Source organism: Kogia breviceps, chromosome 11 (genome assembly GCF_026419965.1).
Source record: "Kogia breviceps isolate mKogBre1 chromosome 11, mKogBre1 haplotype 1, whole genome shotgun sequence".
NCBI classification, from domain to species: domain Eukaryota; kingdom Metazoa; phylum Chordata; class Mammalia; order Artiodactyla; family Physeteridae; genus Kogia; species Kogia breviceps.
The window spans coordinates 98,906,158-98,922,296 of NC_081320.1; the positions used below are offsets into that span (position 1 = coordinate 98,906,158).

Below are 16,139 nucleotides of genomic sequence, written 5' to 3' on the forward strand. Positions count from 1 at the left end.
TCACGCCATCTGCATCTCCAGATTCTAAGGGTGGTTTTTAAAACGTAGCCATAGGACAGGTAACTGTCTATTTTCTAGCCTTTCATTTCAAGTTAACGAGTGAGGTACATATATTCTTCCATGAGGTTTAGATGAAGCAAAGGAAAATCAAGGTGGAATACTCAGAGTTACTATTCTTTTTCCCTGCTAAACACACAGAATCCGTATTTTTTTTTTCCCAGCAGTGAAAGGATGATCACTGATTTTGATGGTGCTCTTGTAAACTTTGGTAGTTTTGCAAGTGCTTGTCTCTGTGGATGGAGGCAGAGGAGTCAGGCTGGGACACTTCCCGATGCCGCCTTCCTGGGCTGGCACCCTGAGAAGGAGACAGGGGACGGTGAGCGGGGTCATCTTCCCAGCGTCCCAGATCGTTTTGGCTGCAAAACAGAGTTGAGAACATTCCCAAGAGAGAAAACCTCAGTGTAAGTGGGTGGACCTGGAGGGTATCAGCTAAGTGAAATAAGTCAGACAGTGAAACACAAAGAATCTGTGATTTCACTTATATATGCAATCTACAAGACAAAAGCAACAAGCAAAGGAAAGGAAACAGAAAGAGACTCATAGTTATAGAGAACAAACTGGTGGCTGCCAGAAGGGAGGGGGCTGGAGGGTGGACAAGATAATGTGCAGGAGGTTAAGAGGTACACACACTTCCAGCTGTAAGATCCCAGGGATGTAATGTAATATAGGGAAAATCATCAATAAGATTACTCAGCCATAAAAAGGAACAAAGTTGGGTCATTTATACACATGTGGATGGACCTAGGGTCTGTCATACAGAGTGAAGTAAGTCAGAAACAGAAAAACAAATATTGTATATTAATGCATGTATGTGGAATCTAGAAAAATGGAATAGATGAACCTATTTGCGGGGCAAGAATAGCGATGCAGATGTAGAGAACGGAAGGCTGGACACGGCGGGGAAGAGGAGGGTGAGATGAACTGGGAGATGAGGACTGACATACACACACTAAGGTGTGTAAAACAGACAGCTAGTGGGAACCCGCTGTACAGCACAGGGAGCTCAGCTCGGTTCTCTGGGATGACCTAGGTGGGTGGGCGGGAGGTCTAAGAGGGAGGCGACGTGTGTGTTCCTACGGCTCATTCACTTCGCCACGCAGCAGAAACTAACACAACATTGTCAAGCAATTACACTCCAATAAAAAAAAAAAAAAGATTGTAAAAACTTTATATGGTGACGAATGGTAGCTGGTCTTAATGTGGTAATCATTTCATAATGTATAAAAATATCGAATCACTATGCTGTACCCCCAAAATAATATCCTAGTGTATGTTAATTATTACTCTTAAAAAACAAAACAAACAAACAAAAATCTGTTTTCCCAGTGGTAGAAGTTCCCCTTCCCGTCCACCTCTAATCCTTATAATATTTTCAATCTTCAAGACAGCAGTCAACTAAGAGTATAAAAAAGATGGAGCCAGACAGGATTTACAAAAGTAACCTGTATTCCAGCCAAAATATCTTTAAAAAGAAATCCCTTCTAAAGGGGGGGCCAAACTACATAAGACACAATACACTTAAAATATGTATTGAAATTACAAATCAAACTTTTCCATATGATTCCAAAGTACAAAACACAACATTAAAAGGCATTCAAACAGCTCTTTTATACATCACAGTGTTAGTGGCACAAAACGTACTGACATTTCAAAAACACAAACCAAACTTGTTTTTGTTTTTTTGTCTTTACCACCACTTGTCAAATACATAATGTATACATGTGCATGACTCATTCATGCATATTTTTATACAAGATTAAAATACACCCATGGTAAAATGAGCATGGAATGAAGGAAAGGTCGGGTACCTACCCCTCCCTGAAGGCTGCTGGAATCTCGGAAGACAGGATTGTGCAAACCAAGGACGGGGAGACCACGGGCTTTACACACCCAAACAGCAAGCTCTCCTGGTTAGGATGCATCCGTCATTCTGCTTTAATGCAGCCCCTTCTTTCCAGCAGGCATTTTTGACAATACCAGTCACAACTCTTTATTTTGTTTACTTTCATAAGGGCTTGGGTTAATGATAAGGAGTAAACAAGCTTTGGTATTTTTTAAAAGAGACCTTCAGGAAGCTTTATACATGCAAAATGTTTTCCCTTGAAGATTTTACTGTGATTTATATACACCTACCGGGGTATTTATTAATCAACGAGAATCTGAGAAATATACAAAAAAACCCACGCTGGTTCTTTCCAATCCTCTCATTTGCAAAGACGACCAAGGGAAAATGCTCTCTTCTGATTTGCGAAATAACCTTTAACATTTGTAACGTAGGAGAGAAAGATAAAATCATCTTGGAGTAATTTTTGCATATCTGATACTCCCCTTCCCCCGGGAACTGGCCTGGTTGCTAAACCGGTTTTGTGCAATAATATGCTGCAAAGAGAATTTGTTCCCCTTTAAAAAGATGCCAGAGGTGGCGGATATCGGTCCCTCGGTCCGCAGCTCCCCCTGGTGGTGGAGCAGACACTGGTCCGGACGGCCATGCGTGCAGTCAAAGGCGCTGCGCATGCTCAGGTCCTAGGTCGGTCTCTGCCCCGTGAACATCTACGGAGACGCCTCTGAAGGCGCTGGTCCCCTGTGACGATGGCGAGCTCGGCTGGCCAGGCTGAAGCATGCAGGGCAGGCTCAGGCTCAGGCTCAGAGACCAGGCACGGCCGGGGAAACCTCACAGCGCTGTCGGTTACCAAAGGGACTCAGAGAACCCCACCCGGACGGGGTCAGAGTCGGCCGTGGTCGGTCTCCGTGCTCTTCCTCCCCTCCTCCCCAGATTTAAAGGCCTCGAAATGAATCAACAGGCGTGTGCTTCCAGAGAGTCAGCAGGAAAGCCACCGGTAAAAGTGTCATTTTTTAATTAAGACCACCTCCTAAGCATCGAATCCCCAGGCTTTACTGGGAGGGACCAAAAGGTCAAAACCCAACCCGCGGGCCACCTTCCCACATCCTGTTTACATCTGACATCAAGCCTGGTTCATACTGCATCCCCGCAAACAATGGGATGGCATTCCTCCCTGAAAGGAAAGGAGTCAGCTGGGGTCGATGCACGCCTATGTGAGGATCTCAATGCGCTCCCGCTGGTACCTTTCCAGGGAATGGACAGTTTTCGTTTTGTTTTTACTGAAATCAGACTGAGCGCTCGGAGGCTTGCTTGGTGCAAAAACCCAGAGCAAGTAGGTGCTGCCCCGGCCCCGGCCGGCCCCAGAGTCTCCGGTGTTCCCTACCTGGGTCAAACCACGTGCTATGAGCCTGTCAGAGGTAAAGGCACAGGGTTGGTTGATGCTCTGGATGTGCATGATTTGCCCATGGACTGTTCTAGAAGAGACAAAACAGCCCGACTCGCTAGGGATAAAGGGACCTGAGCGCTGACCCAGGGAGGGAATGCAACCTTTCCAAAGCCTCTGGTTCCCACCCCAAAGGAGGGGGTGCTACTGTAAGGACCTCTGTACGCAGTGGGTAGTAGCAAAGCACAGGCAGGGTGACCTGGGGTGATGAAGGCCTGCTCCACGGACCACTGGACACGGGCCACGAGCCTGCTGCATTCCATACGAATTTTCAAGTTCACTCACAAATCACGATGCCGTCTCAGGCCCGGGCCCCCAGCCTCATGTTCAGGCCTCCTGGAGCTGTCACTCTCTATCTCCAGGGCTGATCAGAACATCTCAAGCTACAGAGAGCTGTTGCCCAGGCTTCATCCAAAAAGATGCCCCCGGGCATGTTCTTATTGTTACTGAGTTTTCAAACTGCAAAATTATAAGGAGGATTTTTTGCATGTAATTTTGACACAGACTGGGTTCCTAAACGGCTTCAGTTTCAAAAAGAAAATCAATACTAGAGGGGAAGGGTGAGGTGAGCCTGTTTCTCCTGACTGATGAAATGTTAAGAAATAAAGACATTTCTCTATGGGAAGGTAAACCAGGACCTGAGACAGGTACCCAAACGCAGAAGTCAAGGATCTAACACACCACCACACTTTACAAATGGGCTCGCCACAAGCAGACAACTGAGATAAAAGTCAGGTTTTGTTTTCATTTTACTCCTTTGTGGAATGCTTAGTAAGTTTTTAAAAAGTTCCACCATGATAAATCTACAACATTTGCCTTTCTACTATGTTTAGAAGTCCCAAGTTGGATGCAATCAGTTTGCTCTTTAAAAGCCATTATTAAAGTCAACTTTCTGTAAAGAACACACTGTCCAAAGGCAATTGATGGAGTTCCGTGTGTCTTACTGATCCGGGTATCCTGTTGCCATGGTAATCGACACACACAGACTGTAAAAGACCAATCAAAATAACTAAGTGAAATGGAAGATTTTTTTCAGCAGGGTAAGCAAAATGGTAAGCAACAGGATTTGGAACTAAGATAGATGATTTCTCCAAATTAACTTAGTCATTACAAAAACTGTGAACATCCAGAAGCTTCTCCCCCAGCCCCTGGGGGTCCCCCAGCCCTGATAGGAGGCCTCCCTTCTGGGCATCAATGTCACTATTTGCTTGGTTTTGTCTGCTTGAGGAGACCGAGGCTATGGCCAAACCACAGGGATTCTCAGCAGAACTATTTCCAAGTAAAACATTTGGTTTCTGAAGACATGAAAAAATATTTACCGATACTTGGGTGAAAAGAGCGGAGCCCTGTGAGCGGAGCTGAATCACCAGAGAGAGAAAAACAAAAGGCAAACCTAAGGATGGACACGTTCCTACAAATGCATCAGTATTTTCAAAGAAATGCAATGATACCGGAAACACGTGGATGACAGTACACAGCTTACAGCGTCCAAAAAGTCTCCACAAGTTTCAAGAAAAACACAAAGAGCGCATAAGGCTTTCTAAATCTCCTGAAAAGTGGCCGAGCCAGAAAGGTCATTTAACCATAACTTCTTAAAATGCACATTTCAAGAAAAGGCATAGGATGGTTTCAATGCACCTTGTTGATTTTTCACTACTCAGTTGGAAAAAAAAAAACCAAAAAAACCTTCTAAAAAGGATTTTACTAAATGCCATTAGTAATAAAAAGAGTTGTCATAAACAGAGTGCTTTTCTCAAGTCAGAACACTTGGACTCTGTCTGAAGTGAGATGCGATCCTTAAAAGACTTCTTCTCTCAGCAACGTGGCGCCAGCTTGAAGCCAAGGAGGAGACGGACAGCATTCTGCGAGAGAAGGTCTCCTAAGCAACACCAGACGTTCCTAGTCTACCGCTACCTGGTGCTCCATACAGCTGCTCCCTTGTCAAGTCTGCAGAGACCGACTCTGTGGGACGTGCCCCACCCATGCCAGCCTTGCCTCCCCCACGCCGGGGTGACTGCACCTGGGGCCTCCGCCAACGATCCGATATCAGTCCCTGAAATCACGGCATCCGGCGTGACACTGTGAAGCTCAATGGGGCACATAAGGCAAGAAAGATGCTTAGTGAGAGGGGGACGGCGGGGTGGGGATGGGAGAGAACCACGCTTCCCGGAGGTGGGGGCTTGTTCCAGCATCACGCCTTCCTCTAGGTGGGTAGGGGGTCGTCGTCGCCTTTACTGCACTTGCACTTGCAGCAGAGTACAAACGGAGTGGCCAGGAGCAGGAAAGGCGAGGCCACCAAGAGCAGGAGCCCAAATCCAGCAAAAATGCCCACAACCTGCAAGAAGGAAACAGAGGAGAAGAGGGTAAGTTGGCTGATCGGTAGGTTCGATAGCTAAAGTATAAACCACACAACCATCCACGCACCCATCCATCCACCCACCTACATCCACCCATCCACCCACCTACATCCACCCACCTATCCATCTATCCATCCACCTATTATACACACAACATCCACCCATCTTTCCATACACCTTTCATCTCTCCATCTACCCGTCCATTCACCCATGCATGCTTCCATCATCTACCTCCCGTATCATCCATCCATCTATCCAGCATCCACTCACCTATCCCTCCACCCATCTATCCATATTTCCTTCCCTTCACTTCCTTTCACTCCCCCTTCCCTTTTTTCCCTTTTTTTCCTTCCTTTCCCTTCCCTTCCCTTCCCTCCTTCCATCTAAATACCCAAACATCCATCCAATTATAATACATCCAGTTAACCAACAAGCTTCCTCTGGGCCAAACGCTGTATTAGGTGCGGCAAACACAGAGGCACATTAGATCTTGGCTCTCAAGGACCAACCAGTCTGGTGGGTAGAGAGACCATGGCTACAACTGATAATAATACATTTTACAAAAACTGCCATTGGGTTCCAGGGTATAAAGGGAGCCCAGGAGCCAGACCCCTACATTAGCCGGGGGCAGGAGACTTTGCGTGCAATGGGAAGTGGTTGATATGATGAGGATTATGATGAGGACGTAGGTGGTAAACAAAAATGAGTGGGATAAGGCATTCCAGGTGGGAGAACAGAAAGGCACAGGAACGGTGCATTAGGGGCTGACCAGACCTGTGTTATTCCTGGAGGTTTAAAACCCAACATTTACTGCTACGAAGTTTGATTTTTTTTTTTTTAAACATATGTTTACCCCTAGGTGTGAGTAAATGCCGAAGGAAATAAGCCTCAAATGTAGACATCCTGTCATTCAAATCAGGCAGTGAGGCTGGACAAAGAAGCAAGGGGGGCTGTTCTTCGACTGGTCCCCCCCACCAGCTGCTAGAGCCCAGAATCGGAATCCGAAGGTGGAGTTCGTCCGCCACCTAGTGTTCAAGAGCGATAAGTACATGAACCCCTTGGGCTCGTGGTTCTAAAACTGACTCGGCGTGTTCACCTCTCTGGGCTTCCGTTTTCTCAATTATAAAATAAGCAGATGAAGTAAAAGATCTCCAAGAGCTACTATCAGCTCTGAAGTACGACGCCACGCTGCAGCATCGCAGCACTGTGAAGCAAAGTACACCCTTAGACTTTGCCGGAAAACCATCTCTCACACGCACGCACGCACGCACACACACCACGTTGTGTTTCTAGATTAGATTGTGCTTATGCTAAGAATCTGTGTTTTCTGCCGACTGGCTGAGTCCATTTGTCTGAACATAGTGTCAACGGTGGAGTTACGCGGTGTGGATTCAGATTATGCTCTGTTAAAATCATGCGCACAGATATTTCAGAACACGTAAAACCCCTCAGGAAGGCGTCACTCATCTGCAGGGCACCTTGAATAACCCCAACCACCTGGGACGCTCTCTCAGCCTCTAGGGAGCCAGGGACTCTTGCACCAATAACCCGCCAAAACCCTTCACCAAATGCTCCCATTCTTGGTCAATGAGACACCATCTTCATTTTCACTCAGGCTATCTTGTCCGTTTCTTTGCATGACATTGAACAAGCGATGTTACCCAGTGGGTCCCAACTGGTGACAGGAGGATACAGACGTTGTCGGGAGGAAGTCAGCCAACAGGAAAGAAGGAGACGGGAAGCGAATACCTCACAACAAAAATAATCACTTAGCGAGCATCTTACAACTACGTGTCAGGCAGCAATGATATACTGTAAGAGGAGACAGAAGGATAAAGAAGGAATCGCGGTGAAACGAGGATCATTCATACCGGCCAACCCCGATTTAAAGCAATGGCTAACGGGTCAGACGGTTTCTCAAGAGGTACGGCTCATTCGGAGCAGAACACAGTTTGCGTGACCATCATAAGCCCCTGTGCACAGCCTGGTGGCTCTGCCTTAACAAACGTCCAATATGTGTTTACAGGATGAACCGGTTCAACGGACTCTAGTAGCTTCTGAATCCTCTCCCCCCAGAGAGTTCTGTGACAGAACCACCCCGGGGCTTGGGAACACTAACCCAAGTCAAAGAGGTGGTAAGACGAACGGGACACGTTGAACGCGCTGAAACTTGGCATTGGACACAGCCCGGCTGTCTGCCGCTCCCAGGCCTGAGTGCGCGGAGGCCGGGTCACTGGCCGAGGGCCGTGTTGCGTTATAGGGGGGCTGCTCCCATGTCGCTTCCCAGTTTTCCATCCAATGACATCACCCTGGCAACTGGAAACAGCCATCCTGGGGGCGCTGACGCCACAGAAAGCGACCAAGCGTACACAGCCGGCCCGCCCCCTGCCGCCCCGCGGCCGCGCGCTGAACGTTCTCGGTGCGCTGGCTCCGTGTGTGTTTTGTCGGGAGAGGCGGGGGTGCCGCGGGGCTCAGGCGGGCGGAGACGGGGACCCGCTAAGGGAGAGACGGAAAGCCGTCTCGGAGGGTGGGACCGCCGCGCTGCTGTGTCTGAAGGAGAAGGACCCCAGCAGGGAACGTGAGGACGGCTACCCGTGCGGTGAGCCTGGGAGCAGCGTTCGGGGTGCAGGGAGGAGGCGATGGGGCCGGAGTGGAGGGGTGCTGGGGGGAGTGGGAACCCTGGGGGCGGCCCAGGTCTTTTGTTCAGAAGATACGGAAGCTGGGGGTGCGCTTCCCGAAATGAGGGAGACCTGGAGAAGGAGGCGCCCTTGAGGGAAAATCTCAGCTTCTGTGCACGCCTGTTCCAGCTGAAATGTACCGTCAGACGTCCAAGTGGAGGCGGCGGGAAGCCAGGTAGGCACGAAGCTGGGACTTCGGTGGGGCCGCCGGGACGGAAACCAAAGTGAGGCCGACACAGCCTTGCAGTCCCGGGGGGCCGTGGGCTCCAGCAACGCACATGGAGGGCCGACACGACGTCCCCTCCCCGCCGAGGTCACAAGCGCTGGTCCCACCTCCCTACAAACGTAGAATCATGAAACCACGGCTGACCCTGGATAATAATCCAGTCCAATTTTCTCATCTCACCAAAATGCAAAATCGATGGCCAAAGAGCGATTCCAAAGGCCCCGGTACTTAAGACAAAGAGGGCTGGGCGTCTAGTTCAAGTACGAGACACAACTTGTGTGTATTTTGCTGAGCGTAGTGAAAAATACCCTCAGAACCGGTCGCGTAGCCCGGCCTCGGGGCAGCGGGGAGGGGGGGGTGCTGAGTGAGGACACCTCCACCACGTGTGAACACAGACATCAGCAATCAGCCGCGTGTGAAAGGCCACGCTCGGGCTAAAAGCGAGCTCTCTCTTTACAGGGAGGTGGGTCTCCTGCTCAGAAGAGAAGGAAGAGCCAGTGTGGGGGAGACTCCCCCTTGTCAGGTGCTGGCCTCCTAAGGAAGCAGATTTACTGGACTGAGAAAGAAATGCCGCCCTTGCCTCTTACGCATGGTGGCTGATTGCTGGAACAGCACTGGGAAAAGGCAAGGGGCACTTCACACAAGCGTGTTTCCCGAGGATGTTCGCGAGGGCGGGTGGAAGGCCTGGGCTCTGACCCCTCAGGGTGGTCGGGGAAGGGGGCAGAGTTAGGACGTGCAGAGCTGGGCGTGGACAAGACGGGGAGAGAGGGGAGTGGCTGATGAGGACCAGGACGACAGCGGGGCCACAGCAGGGCCAGGGAGAGGGACACAGCACAGCTGGGGGGCTTCCGTCCCCAAGGCCAGTGAGTGACGAGGGGAAGAGGGGAGGGGCTGCAGAGAGAGACCCAGAGTCGGGCCGTGGAACGGGGCCTGCCCGCCGCCCCAGGGCACCTAGACGCCAGCGCCTACCATGACTTCCGGGCGCTAGGGAGACACTGAATGCGATTTTCCTGAGTAAACTGATGGAAGATAATCAAGGCTGCATTTCTGCTGAAGAGACTTGGTGATAAATGCAAAGCGAAACTCCACTCGCAGATCGTTGACGAAGCAGGTGATGAACATGCCCTGAGCCAGAAGCCCGTCTGAGGGGTAAGGGGATGGAGGCCTCCAATCGGATGGAAAACCAGGAGGCTCGCAGGGGAAATGAGGACTTGCTCAGCTTCCACGTGGATGCTTTACCTCTAAAAGCGAATTACGAGAGTGAAAGTTCCTCTCGGTAATGGAGATTCTGTATCTTGTGCTGGGAGGTGGTTCTACCTACGAAACCTGAAGGCTTAAGAGCACATTGGTCTTGTGACTGTACACGAATGTCTGCCCTGGGTGGGGCTCTTCCACTGCACACCATGTCCCTCGCTAATTCCCAAGCCCCTGACCTTCGTTCCTGGTTTCTACGTCACACACTTTGCTAGTTTTCGTGACTCCCTTACTTCCCTTTTGACACCGTTCACTCATATTTTATTGCTTACCCCAAATCCAACACTAACGTGTGGACATCTGTCTACAGCCCCACGTGTCTCCAGGGTTCCTCACACCCCAAGGAAGAGACCCCTGCACCCCGCGTGCCTTTGTTCAATTCCACCAGCACCGAGAGGGGCCTGAGATCGGGGGGCTTCCTTTGTCCGTGTGGCTGCAGGGGTGACTCAGAACTTGCACTCAGCAGGTGCCCCTGGCAGGTGCCGACCAACGATGCTGAGAGAGGCTGGTCGGAGGTGCCCCCAGGCTCCTTTCTCAACAACAGGGGAGGCTACGGACCCCCGTCCAGGCTTCTGCATTTCTCAAGGGCCCGTTCTCTAAATGACTGTTACCAGGAACTGCAACTGTTCCAGGACCCCAGGAACACGCGACTCGCTCCCAAGGATAAGCAGGCACGAGGGCTGAGGTGTGAGTGCCCAGCCGAGCCTTGTCATTGGACGGGGTGACACGGTGTCCGCAGCTCTCACGCTCTCCTGGGAAGCTTGCCACGGCTCCGGCCGCCATGCTCTTAGGGAGCTCAGGCCACGTGGAGAGACAGCTCCTTATTCAGAGAGAGGGCCTTTACAGAGGGAATGAAGTTAAAATGACATTACCAGGACGGGCCCTGATCCGTGACGACTGCTGTCTTCATCCAAAGGCAAGTGTGGACCCAGAGACAGATGTGCACAGAGAAAGATGAAGTCCTGGAGAGGCGCACCTGGGAGCCGAGGGGCTAGGACTGCAGGGAACCCCCAGGAGCCGGAAGAGGCAGGAGGGGCCGTCCTACAGGTTTCCGAGGGAGCCCTGCCCACACCTCGACTCCAGACTCCTGGCCTCTAGAACCGCGAGGGAGTCTATTTCTGTTGCTTGGGGTGCTTTTTTTTACGCAGCAGAGGTGGAGGGGAGAGCACTGGAGCTGGCCGTACTGGCCAGGAGGACGAAATAACATGCAGCTAAAGTCCACGTCCACGCCGAGGTCGGCAGACTGGCCCTCGGGCCAGATCTGGGCCAGAGTCCGTTTTGTTTAGTTCGGTTCTTACAACTTTATGGAGCTATAACTCACACACCTCACAACTCACCTATTTAATGCACAGTTTGATGGTTTTTCGCGCGCTCGGAATTGTGCAACCTTTGCCACAGTCAATGCTGTCACCTGATTGTTTAAAGCATTTCCCTGGAATGCAGCCACGGGCCTTTGTTGACATACTGTCTGCGGCAGCTGCTTCCCTATCAGGCAGGGCTGATAGTTGCAACAGAGACCTTATGGCCTGCAAAGCAGCACCGTCTACTGTCCGGCCGCCTGTGGACCCATCCGCCCTGCCACGTGGTCTACAGTGAGGGTCCCCGAAGAAGCACAGTTACGGGTGGTCTCTTTCTAGTCCCAGAAAACTGCCTGAGTCTCGGCTCCTGAGCCTCCCAGACCGCCTGCTTCCAGGCTGTGCTGAGAGATGCCGAGAACGTGGTAATGGTCGGAGCCCATCGAGCCTCTTCCCCGCACCCAGGAGCTGGCGCGCACCTGAGTCCTGCCTGCAGCTCCCCTCGGGGGGCTGCCCCCGCGCCCAGAGCTCGCCCCGAAGATCGCACCTCAGCCTGCAAAGCCCATGGGGTCAATTCTGATGGTCTCTGACCACTGCTACCTCCACCTGCTCTGTCCTCAGGGACCCTAATGCCATCGTCTGCCCGTCAGCCCGTCTCCGCCCCCCCTGCCTGGACTGTCCCCTCTGCCTCGTCCCACCTACTCCCAGGGCCAGCTCCCCGAAACTCAGTGCTCAGTCATGAGCAACGCCTCCAACAAGCCTTCCCAGCCACACCACCTAAAAGGCCCCTCCGCAATCACACCTCCCCTATAGCTGAATTCACGTCATACATTATATATATACATTATCTGTCCCTACATGGAATGTGGGTTCCATCAGAGAAGGATGCATCTATCTTATTCACTGGAGTATCTCCAGCTCCTAGAATACTGCCAGGCACACAGGAGGCAATAAATATGTGTTGAAAGTATGAATAACCACACCAGGGGCACAGACATCACCGCCCAGGGACCTTTCCATTCTTTCCCTCTTGCCCTTCTCGGTGACTGATTTGCTCGCCTGGGAGCCTCTATGGAGAAAGCTCTTCCATTCAAGGCCATGCAAGGATTGACTAAGCACAGTGGGTCATTACCAAGGTCAAGAGTAGGTGCAAGAAATCGAAAGCCTGATGTTGAAGAATCGTCATGGGCTAAGCGTGGTGCATATTTATTCCAGGCCTACCGAAAGCATGATCTTAGTCCAGGAAAAACTCAGGCAGGAACCCCATTTACTAGCTGTTTTTCTATATAGCAGACCTTTGACCAACTGGCTAGTCTCCTGGAAACCCCCCACACGTGTACACACGCACTCTCTCTCCCCCTCTCCCCCCAGAGGTCAGAGTTCGAGGTGCGCGGCCTCCTACCTGTGTCCGATGCCAGATGACAGATGCCCTGGAATGACCCAGCTTGTTCCTGCAGGGCCCTTTATCATAATGGATCAGGAGGAAGTCATCCTGAGAAGGAAGGGAAAGAACAGGGGTGGGTGGGAGAGTCCTCTCCGTTTAGTGAATGAGCCCTGCCTGCTCCCCGTGTCTTTTCTTTAAGCTCTAATTGGGGCTGTGAGAGAACGAGGACGACAGCAGAGGAAGAGCGTACACCCAGAGGGGGCTGCTGCCACCCCAGGTCCCTGTGAGCCGCCAGGCTCTCCATCCTCCGTGGAGCGTCCCCGACAGACTGCTCAGGGGCCACTAGAGGGAGTCCTGCTCCAGCTTCGGTCTCTGCCCCCAGCCCTGGCCTCTGCCCCCAGCCCTGACCTCTGCCCCCAGCCCTGGCCTCTGCCCCCAGCCCTGACCTCTGCCCCCAGCCCTGGCCTCTGCCCCCAGCCCTGACCTCTGCCCCCAGCCCTGGCCTCTGCCCCCAGCCCTGGCCTCTGCCCCCAGCCCTGACCTCTGCCCCCAGCCCTGGCTGCACTTTACTCCCCAGGAGTCTCTGCCTGTGCATTTTCCCGCCACCCTGGCAGGATTATTCCGGGATGAAATGACTTCCTTCACGTCTGGTCCATCCTCCTCGCCCTGAAAGTGCTTCCTCTCAGCTCGGACCAAGAAAATGTTCTCCGTACTCAAGAGGAGACCCACCCTCCACCTAACAGCTCCTGGACTGTCTAGAAGTGAGAGAGGGCTCGAGGGGAACCTCCCGCCCACCCTACCAGCTCCAGGTGTCCTCACATCCCACCTCCATCTCCAATCAGCTTCCCCTGACAATCTCCACCAGACCGTCAGGCTCTTGGAGCCGGGACCCCAAGCTGACGTCAGCCTCTGTCACCACATCCCCGGCTCAGTGCTCGGCCCCCAAACCGCAGCAAGCAGTGACCGAGGTCCAGGAGTGGGTTTTCTGGACAAAACCCTCTGCTTCTCCATGTACAGGAGGTGCCATTTTCTCTCCTATTGTCCATAAAAAGGACCAGCTCAGTAAACAGCACAAAAGAGAGGCTGATGCTGTTTGTTCACTTAACTGAGGCTGTAAACAGAGCCTCTTTTTGAGAAAAGGGGAAATAAGCACAAGGCCCGGGGCGTCTGAGACGGGAAGTCACTCCTCAGAGGGCCGGGCAGAGCCGGTGGCGGTGGTGACCTTTGGCCCTTAGCGGCCCCGCTGGGTGGTCCTCCCAGGGAGGCCCCCCCCCCCATCCTGAGAGCCGCCGGCATCCAGTCTGATGATTTTATAGGTCGGCCTCGTGGAGCCTGAACACACGCTGAAGCATCGGGAAATCCTGGCTTTGGGGGAGTGGTAGCGAGGGTCCAGACTGCCACCCCCCGACTCAGCCCCTGTCCTAGACCCCCACCTGTCCGAGGAAGAACAGGCGCGGATGAACGCACGCCTCTTCCGGCTGGAGCTTGTCCCTCTCTGGGGCCACTTCCGATGAGCTCTGTCCACGGAGACCCTCTGTTCCTCGAACTCCTAGTTCTGATTTCTTTCACCCACACATCACGGAGACGAACGTCCCACTTAAGCCTTTTCCCAGGCTGCCGGTCACAGCCTTGCTCTGTAGATGCCTAACAGCCTTTGGATTTGTTTTCTGAAACGCAAGCTGGGCTGCTCCGCGTCACCCAGCTGGAAAGTCTTCAGGGCTCCCGCCTGGCAAAGCTGGACAAGCCCTGCTGCACACGCTACAGTCACTGGGGCCACCTGGGGAAACGCAGATCCTGACTCTGGGTCGGGGGGGCGGGTGCGTGCGGTACCCAGGTCACAGATGCCCCACGCGGCCCTCATCAAGCTGCTGTCGGACCTGTGCTTGGGGGCCACCAGCCCCCGTGCCAGAGGTCCAGCTCTAGCTCGCCACGGAGACCCTGGTCACGTTCCCCGCCTCGGCCAGACACAGACCACGTGCAGCCCACATCCTTCCTGACCACGTCCTGTCCTCTGGAGGTGACCCGTCTCCCCCACTCTGCCCTCTGCCTGATCAGCTAACTCTCCATAGCTGTGCCCACACCGCACTCCCACCCCAGACCCAGTGACCCGCCCCGGAAGGGCTGCTGGGGACTCCACACCAGCCGTCTTGTAGCACTGCTCACTAGGACCTGGTGCTGCTAGGGGCTTCTCAGTCGGGAGGTCATCGGCCCCTCAAGGTCACAGATTTTGCAGCGACATCCTGGCAGCCCGGGGCCTCCATGCGGAGCCGAGTGGCCAACACTCATGGCACGCTTCCTGAGCAAAACAAAAGCCTTCTTCCTAACAAAAGCACGCCAAGATGCTTTTACAATATAAAAGTGACTTCATCGTGACTTTAAGTTCCTGGATGAAGCCCGTGGGTATACCCACCGCGGGGCCTGCCGGGAGCCTAGGTGCGCGGTGAGAGTGAACGTTTCCCTTATACATTGTTCAGAGAAGCCTCATCAAGCTTCTGGCTGGAAGCAGAAACAATGGTGCTGGCGAAAGAGAGCACGGTGGGCCAGATGCTCGCAGATAACGACGAATTCCCCAGAGCAGCTCCACCACGGAAGGTCTGACACTTCCTGTCCTACTCTGGCTGACGGGGACTGGCCGTACCCAAGCCGTTGGGTCTTAGGGTCCGAAGGATCAGAGAGCAGATGCCAAGTCCATTCCTCACTCCTTCGGTGCTTTGGGGAAAGACGGTTAACCTTCCCGGACTGCTGCTTGTTTGTTTGTTTGTTTTCGCGGTACGCGGGCCTCTCACCGCTGTGGCCCCTCCCGTTGCGGAGCACAGGCTCCGGACGCGCAGGCTCAGCGGCCACGGCTCACGGGCCCAGCCGCTCCGCGGCACGTGGGATCCTCCCAGACCGGGGCACGAACCCGCGTCCCCCGCATCGGCAGGCGGACTCTCAACCACTGCGCCACCAGGGAAGCCCTGTCTTTACTCTTTAAATTCCTCTTCCACCCTTAGAAGGCAACGGGAAAATCAGACTGTATGTTTACCATTTTGTTTTTAAACAAATCCGTCTGCAATCTAACGCTGTTGACCACTTTCCAGTTTTTTTCCAACTAGTATTTCATCAATTCCAAGGTGCACATTTTTTTTTTTTTTCGTTGTGGCCTCTCCCGTTGTGGAGCACAGGCTCTGGACGCGCAGGCTCAGCGGCCACGGCTCACGGGCCCAGCCGCTCCGCGGCACGTGGGATCTTCCCGGACCGGGGCACGAACCCGCGTCCCCCGCATCGGCAGGCGGACTCTCGACCACTGCGCCACCAGGGAAGCGCTCTCTCTCTCTCTCTTTTTTTTTTTTTCGTGGTACGCGGGCCTCTCACTGTTGTGGCCTCTCCGTTGCGGAGCACAGGCTCCGGACGCACAGGCTCAGCGGCCACGGCTCACGGGCCCAGCCGCTCCGCAGCACGTGGGATCTTCCCGGTTCCCAGACCGGGGCACGAACCCGCGTCCCCCGCATCGGCAGGCGCACTCCCAACCACTGCACCACCAGGGAAGCCCATGGACTGCTTCTTAAAGTCAGGAAGTAATCATTCCACCTCTCACAGAAAGAGTGCCCGTATGAAACAA

The 16,139-nt window shown here is 53.1% G+C and overlaps 1 protein-coding gene across 14 annotated transcripts in view; it reads right to left on the reverse strand.

Annotated features, from left to right (window-relative positions):
- Nucleotides 1-4,075: 4,075 nt before the first annotated feature.
- The window catches only part of RNF144A (ring finger protein 144A), a 112,319-nt gene continuing 100,255 nt past the window's right edge, over nt 4,076-16,139 (reverse strand). For all 14 annotated transcript variants that reach the window (XM_067008219.1, XM_067008215.1, XM_067008212.1 and 11 more), the window contains 2 exons: nt 12,557-12,646; nt 4,076-5,679 (listed from right to left, as the gene is read on the reverse strand). In XM_067008219.1, coding sequence (XP_066864320.1) covers nt 5,548-5,679; nt 12,557-12,646 — 222 coding nt within the window. In that variant the 3' untranslated portion in view covers nt 4,076-5,547. The remainder of the gene's footprint in view (nt 5,680-12,556; nt 12,647-16,139) is intronic.